The sequence below is a fragment of the Anabrus simplex genome, chromosome 2 (assembly GCF_040414725.1).
Source record: "Anabrus simplex isolate iqAnaSimp1 chromosome 2, ASM4041472v1, whole genome shotgun sequence".
NCBI lineage: Eukaryota > Metazoa > Arthropoda > Insecta > Orthoptera > Tettigoniidae > Anabrus > Anabrus simplex.
In genome coordinates this window covers 184,892,055-184,909,397 of record NC_090266.1, presented here as the reverse complement: position 1 = coordinate 184,909,397, position 17,343 = coordinate 184,892,055, and the positions used below count along the sequence as shown (strand labels likewise).

General features: G+C 38.2%; 1 protein-coding gene across 10 annotated transcripts in view; it reads left to right on the top strand.

Moving 5' to 3' along the window:
* LOC136863993 (glutamine amidotransferase-like class 1 domain-containing protein 1) overlaps positions 1-17,343 on the top strand; it is a 717,178-nt gene that overhangs the window by 577,051 nt on the left and 122,784 nt on the right. For all 10 annotated transcript variants that reach the window (XM_067140477.2, XM_067140475.2, XM_067140473.2 and 7 more), the window contains one exon: positions 12,366-12,463. In XM_067140477.2, coding sequence (XP_066996578.2) covers positions 12,366-12,463 — 98 coding nt within the window. The remainder of the gene's footprint in view (positions 1-12,365; positions 12,464-17,343) is intronic.

Here is a 17,343-nt window from a genome sequence, read left to right as displayed (position 1 = left end):
CGGGGGCTGGGTGTTTGTGCTGTCCCCAACATCCCTGCAACTCACACACCACACATAACACTATCCTCCACCACAATAACACGCAGTTCCCTACACATGGCAAATGCCGCCCACCCTCATCGGAGGATCTGCCTTACAAGGGCTGCACTCGGCTAGAAATAGCCATACAAAATTAATTACCTGCTGTACTCACAGCTACCTTCCTACACACAAACTGTGTGTGCCAGCGGGGCCTGCTTGCGCGGTAGAAGGAGGGGAAGTAACGGAGGAAGGAAGGAGCTGTGGGGAAGTGCTCTGTCTAGGAGAGAGAAAATTCTTCCTTCCGTAAAATATTTTGCTATTAATAACAAATAAATTTAGTAAGGGAGGAACTGATAAAAAAAATAAGAGTCTTATATCTGAATAGTCATTCAGATTATGTATGATATAAAACTGATCAAGAAAGATGTGCAGGTTCTCTGTTGCATTCAAGAGGTATTCTTTCTTCATTCTCTTTATGACCTTCAAATCTTGTTCTATGAAAGTAAATGTAAGTCCTGTCTCTACCACGTGGGTACTCATGGCGGAGAATTTCCAATGTTTGCTGGCATTTACATGCTCCTTGTGTCTAGTTGCAAAGCCTCGCCCTGTGTGTATTTTAATCTTCAACTATGAACATGGCTGTAGATGTTTTCAAATGACATCAAAACATGTACCATTTTTAAATAGATTAATGTTCTTTTAATGTAAGAATAATCAAAGATTATTAAAGTGGTGGAAAGGTGGAATTTTTTAAACCTTGTTAGTTGAGTTTTTTTTACATATTTAACCCTTGTTTTCACAGTGACACGGTATACAGGTGCAAGGTAACTAGTGCCCAGAAATATGACTGTTAATAAATCTTGGCGAGAGGATCACAATCTCATGCATTGCATGTCTGTAGCTTATACTGTTCTCAAGAAAAAAGAAAGTTTTTTATGAATTGTGAATTGCAACATTGCAGCCATGTGCGCCTGCTGCCAGTCTGGTTTGTGTGCTGCAAGCTCGTTGTTTCCTACTGTTGTATTCTCAATGTCAAGCATGCATTGTAACAATCACAGCAACAACAAAAAACTCCCAATCATCTTTCTTGCTGTTCCATTAAGAGAGGAATGACATACTGTAGTGTAATGGACTCTATGAACAGAATATTCATATGTGAAATTAAATATTTGTTAGCATTACAGGGCTTAAATTATCACTTCACCCCTTGCAGTACATTCAGTCCCACAGTATTCACCAAATAAATGTATATTGAAGAATTCCATAACAATATGAAATAAAATGAAATTAAACGTAACTTATCCTGTTCCATAATGAGAACACTCATGAGATAATAGATGAAAATTGCAGAAGTGTTAGTGGACAAACTCAAATACGTTGTTTGTGGGAAATGTTGATCATTGTTACAGTAGGTGATAGAAATATCCACCATTAGGAGTAACACATGCTCAGCGTTTTCAGAGAAAATTCTCATGGACCTGACTCAGTACCCCTAATTTTTTTTTTTTTTTGCTAGGGGCTTTACGTCGCACTGACACAGATAGGTCTTATGGCGACGATGGGATAGGAAAGGCCTAGGAGTTGGAAGGAAGCGGTCGTGGCCTTCCCCTAATTTTTAGCATGTTGTGAGCAGCTGCAAACACATATTCATGTAGCTTTTGTAGGGTTTCCATTTCTCTGAGATAAACCTTAGATTTCATATACCCCCAAAAGAAGAAATCTAGGCCCAATCCATCGCTGCAGATATGCGTCATCCAGGTGACGGACACTGTCTTTGTATTGTGGGGTGGCGGTGGTGATGGTTTTAAGAGAAAATACTACTGGGCAACCATCCTTTATTAACACTAACCAGTGGGAAAATGAAAGAAGTCACACACTTCGAAGAATGAATGTATCAGCAAAAGACAGGCAGGGGCCACGAAGAGCATGAAAATGAAGGACTTCCTAGACCTAGTACCCTTTTTACTGTTGGGATCAGAAGAGAAAAATAGTTGATCAAGGAAGGAAGGATGGATAGGAAAGATGAAAGTTGGGGACTGGCACAAGTGGAAACAATGCCAGGTTCAGCTAGGTGCCCTGTGGTAGCTTTCCTGTGTTCCCAACCTAAGACCCCCAACTCTAACAATAGACAGGGGCTACCGTAGATTCTCTGTTTCCAGTAATTAACAGCAATTTTCATGCTGTTAGCGTGTTGTAGGAATAAAAAAAAAAAATTAAGTAGTATTGTAGTGTAGTAGTAGCCTACATTAATTAACTTATTGTCGTGTGATCTTTGTGAACTAACCTAGACAATATTTCTTTCCTTTCATTTTTATTTTGCACAGAATAAGTTATCTTATTTTTCCTTTTCTTTTCATTATTTAGTAAAGAATGGCTAAGGAGTGCAAGTGTAGGAACTGTGGGTGTGGTCAGGCATTAAGGAGTATGAGGGAGGAGTTGGAGAGCTTGAGGGAGATAATTAGGATTCTCTCAGAGGACAGAAAGGAAAGTAGGCCTCCCTCGAACATTGTACAGGATACAGTAGGTATAATAGAGGGATGGGAAGGAAAGGGGGGAATTGTAGAAGACAGGTGGTCTACTGTTTTAAGGGGAAGGAGTTTGCAGGCTAAGGGCTCCATTCAGGATCAGAATTCAGGACAGGTGTCGGTGAGAAATCTGTATGAGGCACTGCAAGGGAAGATGAGGAACAGGGAACTGTTGCTGAGAAGTGTGGAAGTTGGAGAAAGGGAATAGGTAGGAAAGGGAAATGTGGAGTAGGGGATAGGAAAAGACAGGTGGAACAGGGTCATGGGATGGAGAATACGGAGAAGGAAGTAGCTTCTGCAGCTGTCAGGAAAGATAGGTCTGACCAGGAGGGGAGGGGATCAAAAGAGGTGGGTAGGGTTGAGGCTCTGGTCATGGGGGATTCTATCGTTAGACATGTCGGGAAAGTGTGTGGAGGAAAGGGTACCAGGGTAGAGTGTTGTCCAGGAATTAGGTTAAGGCAGATGTTGGGGAAAGGAGAAGGTGGTAGTGTTTCACATTGGTACTAACAATGTAAGACAAGCAGGTATAAGTACCAATATAGTTGGGGATGTGTGGGATCTGGTAAATGCAGCACGGATGAAGTTTAAGGAAGCGGAGCTGGTTATCAGTGGAATACTGTGGAGGAGGGATACTGACTGGAGGGTGATTGGGGATTTATATGAGACTATGGAGTGGGTATGTGGGAAACTGGGAGTAAGATTTCTAGATCCTAATGGGTGGTAGGAGATAGGGATCTGCACTCAGATGGCCTTCACTTAAACTGCAGTGGTACATATAAGTTAGGAAATTTGTTTAGAAGGGTTATAGGGAGGTACATTCAAGGAATCAGGGTGGCCTAGGGAGTGGTGTTAAGGGAACAGGGAACTGGAAATCAAGTAGGGATGACATGAAAATGTTAGTGCTAAACTGTAGAAGTATTGTAAAGAAAGGAATAGAATTAAGTAATTTAATAGATATATATATATATACTTGCCAGATATTATAATAGGAGTTGAATCATGGCTGAGAAATGATAAAATGGAGTCATCTTCAATACGGAACAATAATGAGAGTTGTTACTCGTAAACTGGAGGGTGTATCATAGAGATAGGATAGGAATGGTAGGAGTGGGAGTATTCATTCTGGTGAAAGAAGAATTTGTAAGCTACGAAAAAATTAAAGATGACAAACACGAAATTCTAGGGGTAAGGCTCATCTCTAAAGATAATAGGCGACTTGATGTCTTTGGAGTGTACCGGCCAGGAAAGTGTAGTGCAGATGCTAATTCAAAATTATTTGATAAGATAATCAGCTATGTGGGAAATGATAAGGAAAGGAACATGATTGTAGCGGGTGATCTCAATTTACCAAATGTCAATTGGGAAGGTAATGCGAACGACAGGAAGCATGACCAACAAGTGGCAAATAAGTTAATATGGGAGGGTTACATGTTTCAGAAAGTGATGGAACCAATTAGAGGGAGCAATATTCTAAATGTGGTGCTGGTAAAACCAGATGAGCTCTATAGAGAAACCAAAGTAATAGATGGCATTAGTGATCATGAAGCTGTTTTTGTGGTAATTAAAAATAAATGTGAAAGAAAGGAAAATATTAAAATTAGGACTATTAGGCAGTACCATATGGTTGATAAAACAGGCATGAGGGAGTTTTTAATAAGTAACTATGATCGGTGGAAACGGTAAATAAAAATGTAAACAGACTCTGCGATGAGTTTAAAGCAATTGTTGAGGAATGTGAAAATAGGTTTGTACCTTTAAAGGTGGTAAGGAATGGTAAAGATCCACTATATTATAACAGGGAAGTAAAGAGACTAAGAAGGAGGTGCAGGTTGGAAAGAAATAGAGTTAGAAACGGCTGTGGAAGTAAGGAGAAATTGAAGGAACTTACTAGGAAATTGAATGTAGCAAAAAAGTCAGCTAAGGGTAACATGATGGCAAGCATAATTGGCAGCCATACAAATTTTAATGGAAAATGGAACAGTATGTATAGGTACCTTAAGGTAGAAACAGGTTCCAAGAAGGACATTCCAGGAATCTATAATGAACATGGGGAGTGTGTATTCCAGGACCTTCAAAAGGCAGAAGTATTCAGTCAGCAGTATGTAAAGATTGTTGGTTACAAGGATAATGTCCAGATAGAGGAGGTGACTAATACTAAAGAAGTATTAAAATTTACATATGATAACAATGACATTTACAATAAGGTACAAAAGTTGAAAACTAGAAAAGCGGCTGGAATTGATAAGGTTTCGGGGGATATACTAAAGACAATGGGTTGGGATATAGTACCATATCTGAAGTACTTGTTTGATTATTGTTTGCATGAAGGAACTTTACCAAATGAATGGAGAGTTGCTATAGTAGCCCCTATAGTTGCTATAGTAGTAGTGATAGACATAAAGCTGAAAATTACAGGCCAGTCAGTTTGACATGCATTGTATGTAAGCTTTGGGAAAGCATTCTTTCTGATTATATAAGACATGTTTGCAAAATTAATAACTGGTTAGGTAGAAGGCAGTTTGGGTTCAGGAAAGGTTATTCCGCTGAAGCCCAACTTGTAGGATTCCAGCAAGATATAGCAGATATCCTGGATTCAGGAGGTCAGTTGGACTGGATCGCGATTGACCTGTCTAAGGCATTTTGATAGGATAGATGGGAGACTACTGGCAAAAATGAGTGCAATTGGATTTGACAAAAGAGTGACTGAATGGGTGGCTCTGTTTCTAGAAAATAGAAATCAGAGAATTAGAGTAGGTGAAGCTTTATCTGTCCCTGTAATTATTAAGAGGGGAGTTCCTCAAGGCAGTATTATTGGACCTTTATGTTTTCTTATATATATCAATGATATGTGTAAAGAAGTGGAATCAGAGATAAGGCCTTTTGCAGATGATGTTATTCTGTACAGAGTAATAAATAAGTTATACGATTGTGAGCAACTGCAAAATGACCTCGATAATGTTGTGAGATGGACAGTAGGCAATGGTATAATGATAAACAGCATAAAAGTGAGGTTGTGAATTTCACAAATAGGAAAAGTCCTCTCAGTTTTAATTACTGCGTTGATGGTGTGAAAGTTCCCTTTGGAGATCATTGTAAGTACCTAGGTATTAATATAAGGAAAAATCTTCATTGGGGTATTCACATAAATATGATTGTAAATAAAGGGTACAGATCTCTGCACATGGTTATGAGGGTATTTAGGGGTTGTAGTAAAGATGTAAAGGAGAGAGCATATTTGTCTCTGGTGAGACTCCAACTAGAGTATGGTTCCAGTGTATGGGACCCTCACTAGGATTACTTGATTCAGGAACTGGAAAAAATCCAAGGAAAAGCAGCTCGATTTGTTCTGGGCAATTTCCGACAAAAGGGTAGCGTTACAAAAATGTTGCCTAGTTTGGGCTGGGAAGACTTGGGAGAAAGGGGACGAGCTGCTCGACTAAGTGGTATGTTTGCAAGTAATCAGCTTCATTTTCCGTATCAAATTCTAATCACAGAGACTTGCAAGCCAAAGCCGTGACAGTAAGTGACACGCCTCCTCTCCGAAAGGAGGAGCAAACAACGGAACACACACACCATTATTATACTAGACGTAAAGTAGCTTCGAACATTGCCCCTCCAGGGTCACTGTAGAATTGGAGTTTAACAACAGTAAGGTGTGGAAACATTTTATACATGAAGTTATTATGTAAAGGCACATGTTTTCATTATAAAAAAACATATCCCTATTTTCCTCATTTCATTTCAGAAATTGAGACAAAGCTCCCTTCTCAAAAAGTGACCGGCAATCAGCTTCATAGTTCCGCATTAGACTCAATTTAGGGCACATTAAGCAAGCTCAAAATAAACAACAGCCAACCTGGAAAGAGTGAAAGAAATGAACATTCAACAATAATTAGAACAGTGTCAAGAAGTCAAACATTTAAAAAAAAAAACAAAAAAAAAACACCCTTTTATCTGGAAGACAAACAGATGTTTTTAGTGTAACAGAGTTGAAACTTTTAACAACTATTCCAATGAATAGATATAGTTTTTAAGTAGGCTAACTATATATTCATCCTGTCTCATTTCATCAACCCATTAACCCCCACATTGTTTTAACATCATTTTAATTTAATTTATATTCAAATGGTTGTTAAGAAGAACAATGTACCTACCTGAAAATAATGTACTCAGAAACTTAGCGATTCACCTAAGCTTAACAACAGCTGAAGATGTTCTCGAGTGAGAACGAAACATGTACTGTTTATAATTAATTAATTTGCTAAAAAGCAAATAAAAAAGTATCAAAAAGGTGGAAGATTTTCAATTATTGTGAGTCTCTGTAAATGGTATGTTCCGAGCTGTCAATGGAGAGATGACGTGGGAGGACATCAGTAGATGAATAAGTTTGAGTGGTGACTTTAAAAGTAGGAAAGATCACAATATGAAGATAAAGTTGGAATGCAAGAGGACAAATTGGGGCAAATATTCGTTTATAGGAAGGGGAGTTAGGGATTGGAATAACTTACCAATGTTCAATAAATTTCCAATTTCTTTGCAGTTATTTAAGAAAAGGCTAGGAAAACAACAGATAGGGAATCTGCCACCTGGGCGACAGCCCTAAATGCACATCAGTAGTGATTTATTGGTTTTAGATGTATTCTAATGCACCCACCCACAAGGAATGCAGGGTTGCTCCATCATGGTGCAACTATTTGCACCATCTAGTACTGAGGGGAATATACTCTAGTGGTGGGAGTGTGTCATCCTGAAACCATAGGTAGGAAATGCCAGTGAGCCCTTGAGGTAAACTACAGGCCCTATTATATTGACTGAACATCCTTGTCCAAACATTAATGGAAATCCGAACCTGGTCAAGGGAATATCGCACAGCATGTGGATTATTTTCTGACCACATGTGCATGTTATGAATATTGAAAAAGCTACTCATAAAATAAGCCAAGGTGGTTCAATGGGACACTCCTACCAGTACTGCGATTTAGCGACTAGTCGTGCTAGGATCTTCGTCAAGAAGTTCTAATACATGTTCCTCTGTACAGAGACCATACCTAGGTCTACCATATACGCAGGACCGAGCTCGATAACTGCAGCCGCTTAAGTGCGGCCAGTGTCCAGTATTCGGGAGATAGTGGGTTCGAACCCCACTGTCGGCAGCCCTGCAGATGGTTTTCCGTGGTTTTTCATTTTCACACCAGGCAAATGCTGGGGCTGTACCTTAATTAAGTCAATGGCCACTTCCTTCCCACTCCTAGCCCTTCCCTGTCCCATTGTCGCCATAAGACCTATCTGTGTCGATGCGACATAAAGCAACTAGCAACGAAAAAAAAAAAAAAGCATATTCGCAGATGGGCATTACGTTTCCCGTGCAGGCTATTCTCTGTACAGATGTTATAATCATATACCAGTATAGAGCACTTCTGCGTGGAAACCTTTCAGTGTACACCTCAGCAGCTTCACTCTCTCTCTGGCGGACTACATCTGTATCAGCTAGACTCTCACATTAGTCATACCAAGAATGTCCACACGTTTCGCTGCCCTTTCATCGAATCTCACTCTCATTCTGCTCATGTCAAGCATGTGCCCCCTTTGCGCCTTTGTCAAACATTCTGTGGAGATTGATGTAACAATTCAGTACTTATTTACTACTCAATGCTTTGAAATTTATGATAAAAGACCCAATAAGCTTTTGTTCAGGTACTTTATGCCAGTAACAAGCTAAAGTGGAAAAGGGTCCACCTATTCAGTACAATTAATATTGAATATTGAATAAGTAAACCCTTTCCAACTTGTGACTATCAATACACATGAAGGGTACACGGGAAAAAGGGGGAATGTTATATCTTTTACAAACTGAGATAATTAAATTTGAAAGTTTCAACCATTAATACTGTCTACAGTAATACATGTACATAAAGTATTATATTATGTAACGTTAGCCTAATGTATTGGTATTGTAAATAGATAATAATGAAAATAAGTTTTATAATTGAAAAAAAAAATAGAAAATGAAGTAAATGCACATTTGTCACGAAAATAAAGGGGAATGTCAGTCTAATGAACACATTATCACAGAAATAAAGGGGAATGTTACTTTTAACAAAACCTAACAAATAACCTGTCAGTTAATAGTGAGGAAGTGTATCAATGAATGATCTTCCCTCTGGTCCACAAAATTATCTAAGGATGCGCAGATCAGAAAATTTTACTGTAGAGATTGGATGTAAACCTGAAATAGAAATAAATTTCATATTTATAATCTCAATCTTGCCAGCACGTTTGCAAATGTAGAGCAACTTCATGTACACTAACTCTTGCACTTATGTTCATAAGATGCCTCTGGAAGAACAAACTCACTAACTGGTGTTTCTGGGGAGTTGATTTTGGAGCATTTACAACAGGTCGTTCCCAATGGCCATTGTAACTGTCTCTGTATTCCATGAATTGTGGATGCTCAATGGAGATGACAAGATCTCTTATAGGTCTTGTTTTAAAAGGGCAAACTTTTCTGTACAAGGGAATAAAAAACTTGGTTCACAGACGAATCATTGGTTGATCAACTTCGATTACATGGAAAGGGAAGGGCTTACTTCTGGCACTTCTAAAATGATCCGTCCAGGCATTTCAGCTGCAAATTTCTGATTAATTAGTGCCATGTTTCTATGGCACTCTAAGTACGAGTGTCCATGAATTGGAAATACTATTTTCACAGACTCGAGGCGTTTAGCATGATGTACTATAAAATGGAGAAATCTGAAAACAGTCCAGTTCTTGTTCTGTCCACATGCAGAATCACAGAAGATTATCAGGTGTTTTATCTCGTCCCCAAGTTCACAAAATATAAAAAGATGTAATACAGAACACACTTCATCTGCTGCTTTATGTGCAGCTGTCTCTGGGTATGTATAGAATACCGGGTGTCCACTAGACAAAACATGTATATTGAAGGAGAACAGTGACAGCTGTCTACAGTAATCACATCGTTAGTAGATAAATTAGGTATGCATAAATTCTTTTGGAAATCCATCGCTATTGTCACATAACAAACTGACATTCTCCCTTTGTTTCTTGTTCTGTAGTGACATTCCCCTTTCATCAATTGTACATGTATTCTTAAACTTGTTATATTTCCGTGACAATTCCCTTTACTTGGTTGTACATTGTCTTAAACTATTCTCCTGACCATAAAGTATATATGGGTAGTGTTAATTCATTTTTTGTTTTACATTGACATTCCCCTTTTTTCCCGTGTACCCTTCATATCAAAAATGAAATTCAATACTTATGACTTTATACCAGTGACTGCAAACTGGCGGCCCATCGGCTGAATGTGGTCTTTGCAGTGATATATTACAGCCGTGAAGAGTCTGAGGTTTACTTTTCAAAATCATAACTTAATTACTGTATCGGCCTAGTATTTGATTTCTACTAGAATGCTAGAATTTACTAAATTTTCAAGTCCAGGAAAAGAAGCAGACAATAAATCAAATGGTCAGATTTGTTGACAGTTTTCACATATAGCTAGAATTATTTAGGTCTGCATTCTGAAAGAATATCCTGCTACATTTCCGTATAGTCAGATACTGTCGGTAGAAGAGGACATGGAATTGGGGAAATATACTGAAATTATTCAAGAGTTGACTTCAGAGTTCGATGACATTTTTAAGTTTTTGCCCTGATATTTCATTATTCAGTAATCCACAGCATTGTGGTATCAGATTTGTATTCGGAAGTGGAAGATGAACAGTGGAACCCATTTTCATTCTGGCACTGATCATGGAAAAGAGCTGGGAATATGTGAAGGATGTAGTTATGCTTTTTTATAAACTTAGAAAAGGCATATGGCAGCATCCCCGGAACATAAGTTTGGGAAAGCCTGACACACAGGGGCATTGGCAAGGTGCTGTTGATAAAAGCAACTGTTGCAGCTTCCAATTGGCTTTACATCGCACTGACACAGATAGGTCTTATGGTGACGACGGGATATGAAAGGGCTAGGAATGGGAAGGAAACAGCCATGGCCTTAAATAAGGTACAGCCTGGCATTTGCCTGGTGTGAAAATGGGAAATCACGGAAAACCTTCTTCAGGGCTGTTGACAGTGGGGTTCGAATCCACTACCTCCTGAATGCTAGTTCACAGCTGCGCGCTCCTAACTGCGCAGCCAACTCGCTCGGTAACTGTCACAGCTGTATGAAGACAACAGTGTGTAGATCAGAATGTTTTGGAATTGACAATGTACTAAAACAAGGGAGTATGCTGTCACCTTTAATGTTCATAATGGTGATGCAAAACATTGTAAAGGCAGCAAGGAAAGATTATAGAGGGGAAAGAATGTATCTAAAGATGCCATGATCTGGGGAGAAGATGAGGAAGAGATACTACTACAGCTGAATGTACTGAATAGAAGGATTGAACAAGTGGGATTGAGGAGCAACGTGGAGAAGAGTAAGACAATGGTGATGAGTAGAGGAAGTCGGAAAAGGAAAAGGAGCTATCAGAATTACAGACACAACACATCAAATAGGGAATGAAGTGAAAATGGAAAACTGTATATGGAAATTAATAGGAGGATATAACTGGATACCACCAGGTACAGAGATTAATATGGAATAAAAATGTACCAATGAAGGCTAAAGAAGTAATGTACAAGGGATATTACTTACCTGTAATGACATATGCAGCAGAAATCTGGACAATGACTGAACATTAATCAGTCGTGTCTTGTGGTGGTTGACAAATTTAATTGTGTTTTACTTGATAGTAAATTTTTAGACTGATCACTGTCGAATCAATATATTCTCTCATCATTTGCAAGAAAACTGTACATGATGGGGGAAGATTGAAGTCATTTTCAGATTCAGCACACCAAACTACATTAATTCACTGAAAAATGCTCAGGTAGCTTTTCAAAAATATTTTTTTGGTGACCTGTGTCATCACATTTTTTTTTTTTTTTTTTTTTTTTTTTTTAGTGATAACCTCTATGTTAGAAGTGGATTTTAAATCATTCCTTTCCCATGTTCAGAAACCACAATACTTATAAAACAGTGTGTGTAGGAAGAGCCATGAAAGTATGTTTCACAAGATTTTTTGCTCGTTTTTGCAGAAAAATAATTTATTCTATTTCTATTTTGTGGTAAGTAATGGCAAATTTCTGGGCATATGACTTTTGTTTATTAATATATAACTTGTATTTTTCTTTTTTCATGAATGAAACAAAATTGAGTGCATGATCTGACCTATGACAAGTTTCTTTAAATTAAATTTGGTCCTCGATAGATATTCAGTTGGTCAACCCTGCTTTATACCTATGCATTTGTACCATCATCCAACTCAACCATCAATGTGGTACATCACTGCCAAAATTATTAAACTAATTTATATTCCTGCATAATGGTAGAAGCAACAGAGGCATTTTGTATGACATTCCAATCTTCTTTGAAATTTTGAACCTCATAAAACATCTAGGCAATCCTTTAAATTATATGAAGAGAAGTGCTTTCCTTCTCTGAAACACAGTTGATATTGGAGATGGTTTTGTTGACACTATGATTACTTATCCACAGTGATTGTTCTCCTTGAGCCCATCTTAAGCCTTAAGATCACCTTCCATCTTTTACTATTTGTTTTTTGAAAGTTCTTATTATTCATTTACTGTTTAGCCTAATGTAGAAAGGTGAATATACTTCAGGGTCACCTCTGACCTTAGACTGACATCTGAGCTTGAAATTCACTATTTTTGACAGACCTGAACCTGACAGTATCATTTCTTTTTTCTTTGAATTTATTCTCTTGTGATGCCTTGTTGTTATTTTTTCAGAGTTCATTTGTGCAATTGGACTTGGGGTAGCAGGATTATTTTCTGCCAAAATTGAAGAGGACAAAAGTTGGGGCTTTAAAACATACTCTCTGACTGGGGTAAGAAATCTTGTAAATTACTTGCATATGCTTATATAGTTTGTAATATGTAGTTAGTAAGTGAGTGAGTGAGTAAGGGGCTGCATGGTTTGGGTCACCTAGCTGTCAGCTTTCATTTGGGAGATAGTGGGTTTGAATCCTACTGTCGGCAGCCCTGGAGAGGGCTTTCCGTAATTGCCCATTTTCACACCAGGCAAATACTGGGGCTGTACCTAATTAAGGCCACGGCCACTTCTTCTCGCTCCTTACCCTGTCCTATTCCATCATCGCCAAAAGACCTATCTATGTCAATGCGACGTAAAGCAAATTTTTAAAAAATTTCCCTTAACACTCGAACTTTCCTCATACCTATGAAGACCACAGGCAGTGGTTTTGACAACTTAGTTAACAATTGGAATTTGTTGTATACAAATCAAATCATTGTTAATTATTTATTATGGTTCATTTTACTTCATCTCTAGTAGGTAACAATGAGAAATGGTGGCTTTCTGCCTATCGAATGCCTTTGCGAAAAGTTTAAGAGATGAAAAAATGATTTATGTGGACTGTAGTCGCTATTTATGTACAGACTGTTCAAGCCCTTGATAAGCAATTTATGCAAGTGTTTACCATATGCAAAAATGTTCTACCTTGTTGCATGAACAACATATGTCAGAGGTGTTGTTCTGATTACAATTGCAGTTCACTTGACACTGTCGTCACTTATGTCTGGACATTGGACCTGAGGCTGTGGCTCAGGCTGAAGTGTAGGGAGTTCAATAAATTGGGATCTTGTTTTTACAAAATCAGATCTTAGTTCTTGTATTACTTGAAGAAAATAGGCCCTTATCATGTTGGAAGATTCTCTATCCTGTAATTTCTTTGTAGACTATCCATGAGTTTATTCCTGCTAGATCAAGCAGCAACGTAGCAACATCGCTCAGCTCGCCTTCTGTTTGCTCGTACCCACGTCAACTGGCAACTTCGCCAATGGAGACTTGTGTTGTTCACAGACGAGTCCAGATTTCCCCTGACACTGCGTGATGGACATCAACGTGTATGGAGACTCTGTGGTGAGCAGTATATGGCAAATGTTGTTCAGGAAGGTGACCGATTTGGACAAGGTTCTATGATGGTGTGGGGTGGCATCAGTATTGATGGCCGTACAGTTCTTGTCGTCATCCGTGATAATCTTACCACTGCGGGGTACATCGAGCAGATACTGTTACAGCATGTGTTGGTTGCTGCATACAATGTTAGTCGTGAATTTGTACTCGTGCACGACAGTGCCAGGGCTCATGTAGCACGCATCACCAGAACTGTCTTGCGAGAACTGGACATTCAAGAGATGGAACGGCCATCAGTGAGTCCCGACCTTAATCCCATCGAGCATTTGTGGGATAGGCTTGACAGAAGTGTTCGTGGGCATCCTGTTCCACCACAGACTCTCCAAGACCTCGAACAGGCTCTCATTGAAGAATGGGGCCTCATACATCAAGGTGACCTCCGTCGACTTATACGGAGCATGCCTTGTAGGAGCCAAGCTGTGATAAAAATCCACCCTGGAAGACTGTTATCACTTTGTTTTCGCCCCTATTTGGACATTTTTGTTTGTGTTCTGAAAATGAACACGAATCCCTCGATTGTTCTTTTGTATACTTCAACGGTAAAGAATAAAGGTTTAGTTGGTAATATACCTGGGTGTGAGGTATTGTTTTGTGGAGCATGGCATACGTTCAGAAACATGTTCCCCTAAATTTTTTGAACTCTGTAGTTCCAGTGTAAAATTCAGTAGTACTAGGGTGCTTCTTATTTTCTTCACTGACTTGAATGCTCAGGTGTAGAGTGTTTAGTAGAAGCACAATCTTGTTAGCTTTTTCTCAATATATCATGAGAGTAGTGTGATCCTCCTCCTAAAGAATGACAGTCTCATACAGATTCATGCGTATTGATTCCAGGTCTTTCTTCCTTGCTCAGTTGATTGTTCCAACAATACTCCTTTGCTTTTCTTTCATTCTCTTAGCGAACTTTACCGATGTAATGATGTTATCAGTGGTCGTGTTATATCCTTTCTTGAGGTATGGTTCCACAAGTTTCATGACAACATTTTTGGGCATAGACTCATTGGCAGGTCACATTTTGTCTTTCCCCAGGATAAGGAAATCCATTGCACACATACTTAAAATCATCAACTACCAGTAGCCAGAATTTTATGTACTGGTGCAATGTAAACCAGCCTATGGGATGGGTTTAAAGCAGTTGTTAAGGAGTGTGAAAACAGATGCATACCCTTAAAAGTGGTAAGGAATGGTAAGGACCCATTATATTATAATAGGGAAATAGAGACATTATGAAGGAGGTGTAGATTAGAAAAAAACAGAGTTAGGAATGGTTGCGGGAGTAGGGAGAGATTAAAGAAGTTTACTGGGAAATTGAATTTAGTGAAAAAATTGGCTAAAGATAACATGATGGCAAACATAATTGGCAGTCATATTAATTTCAGGGTGCAGTGGAAGGATATGTACAGATATTTTAAGGCAGAAACTGGTTCCAGGAAGGGCATTCCAGGGATCGTTAATGTTAATGAAAAAGGGGTGTGTGTATGTAAGGACTTAACAGAAGGCAGAAGTATTTAGTCAGCAGTATATAAAGATGGTTGGATATAAAGATAATGTCCAGATAGAGGAGGTGATTAATACTCTCATATTACTGAAATTTACCTATGATAATAAAGACTTTTACAAAATGATACAAAAGTTGAAAGCCAGTAAAACAGCTGGAATTGATAAGATTTCTGGGGATATACAGTATTAAAGGCTATGGGTTGGGATATACTACAATGTCTGAAATACTTATTTGATTACTTTTTGCATGAAGGAGCAATACCAAATGAATAGAGAGTTGCTATAGTATCCCAGGTGTACAAGGGAAAGGGTGATTAATGAAAAGCAGGTAATTACAGGCCAGTAACTTTGACATGTGTTGTTTGTAAGCTCTGGGAAAGCATTCTTTCTGAATATATTAGACACACTTGCATAATTACTAACTTGTTTGAAAGAAGGCAGTTCAGGTTTAGGAAAGGTTATTCCTGTGAAGCTCAACGTGTTGGATTCCAGCAAATTTTTTAAAAATTTATTTATTTCATTTCAATATAGGCACCTGAGCCAAGGCTCTTCTTGGTGCAATACAAATAAATTACAATGGCAGCTATATTCACAATGTAATTACAAAATAAAATACAGTAAGTATATAATTTAACATGATGTAATAGATAAGATAGGACAAAGATTCCTAACCATAATTACCATACTACTTCAAGTATTTAGTTACATTACTCTTGAAGATAGATAAAGTTGGTAACATTTTTATATATTTTTTGGAAGCGAGTTATACATAGTTATAGAAAAATGCCAAAGATAATTTTGACCATAACTAGTGGAATGAATCTGATTGTAGTGAATATTATAAATAATTCTTGTTTCATAATTATGAATCTGTGAATTAGTAATTACTGATGTGTTTGAGCGGACCAATTTGTTTTGAATTTTATAGATCATAATTATAGAAGCCTGTTTGCGGAGGTTTGGAAGTGATAGTATATTACAATGTTTATACAGATCTTTAGTTGGTGTCAGAATGGGCAGTTTGAAAATTATTTTTAGTGCTCTCTTCCGAAGGACCTCTACCTTTCCAAATAATTCTTTATTACAGCATGCCCAGACATGTATCATAAAAGAGCTGTGGCTTTCAATAAGAGCATAGTAAATACCCTTCAACAACCCACGAGAGGACTTATATCGCAATCTACTGAGGATACCAATCACAGGGATAATTTTATTACAAATAGTCTCCACGTGATTACTCCACGACAGATTTTCATCTATAATCAGTCCTAAGAATTTAGTACTGTGCACTTTCATTACTCTGTGATTGAAGAAAAGCAGATTTTTATCCAAATTTAATGCATATAAAGGTTTGTGAAAATTTATGTAGTTTGTTTTTGTTAGATTTATAGTTAAACGGTTGGAATTAAGCCATGTTTCAAGTAATCGAATATCCTGCTGCATATTTTGTTCAAGTTCATGATTGCTAGAGCCTGTATAAAAAATATTAGTGTCATCAGCAAAAATGGATAGTCTTCCAATTTAATTTAAGGTGACCAATATCATTAATGAAGATAAGAAACAATAAAGGCCCCGGCACAGAACCCTGAGGCACACCAATTGATATCACCTTTACATTACTCTGAGTATTATTACATGTAACAAACTGCTCCCTATTAGAGAGGTAATCAGCAAACCAATCCAATGCAATACCTCTAATGCCTGCTACTTATAATGTACATAATAGAATTTTATTATCAACTGTGTCAAAAGCCTTTTTAAGATCTATAAATAAACCAGCTGCCAACATACCTGAGTCTAAAGCTTGTTGTAGTTTAATAATAATATCCTCAATAGCATTACTGGTACTCGAGTGAGGTAGGAAACCATACTGAAATTGATAAAAATATTTATTATTTAACAAAGCCGGTCCCAAGCCCGGGGCCTCATCTTGCAAGTGATGGGGAAGGAGGAGGGGGAGGAGTAACAACCTCGTAAAAAACCTGGGTCCATCTGGCTCCGGATGGTAGCACCCTGTAAGGGCCCTTGCCTAGGGTTACAGGTGAAACCTGGTCAACGGTCTCGAAGGCGGATGAGGAATTTAATGTCCCAATGGCGGAGAGAGCGGAAGAACCTAATGGAGTAAAGCACGAATAAAAAATCATTTCGGACTAACAATCCGATCTTATCTTGGAATTCATTTCCTACCTTGTACAATGTACAATTTCAATTGCAGAATGGAAAGTCCGTTGAATGAAAGCACTGCCCCAGGTGGTAGCTCGGAAGAGAAATCCACCA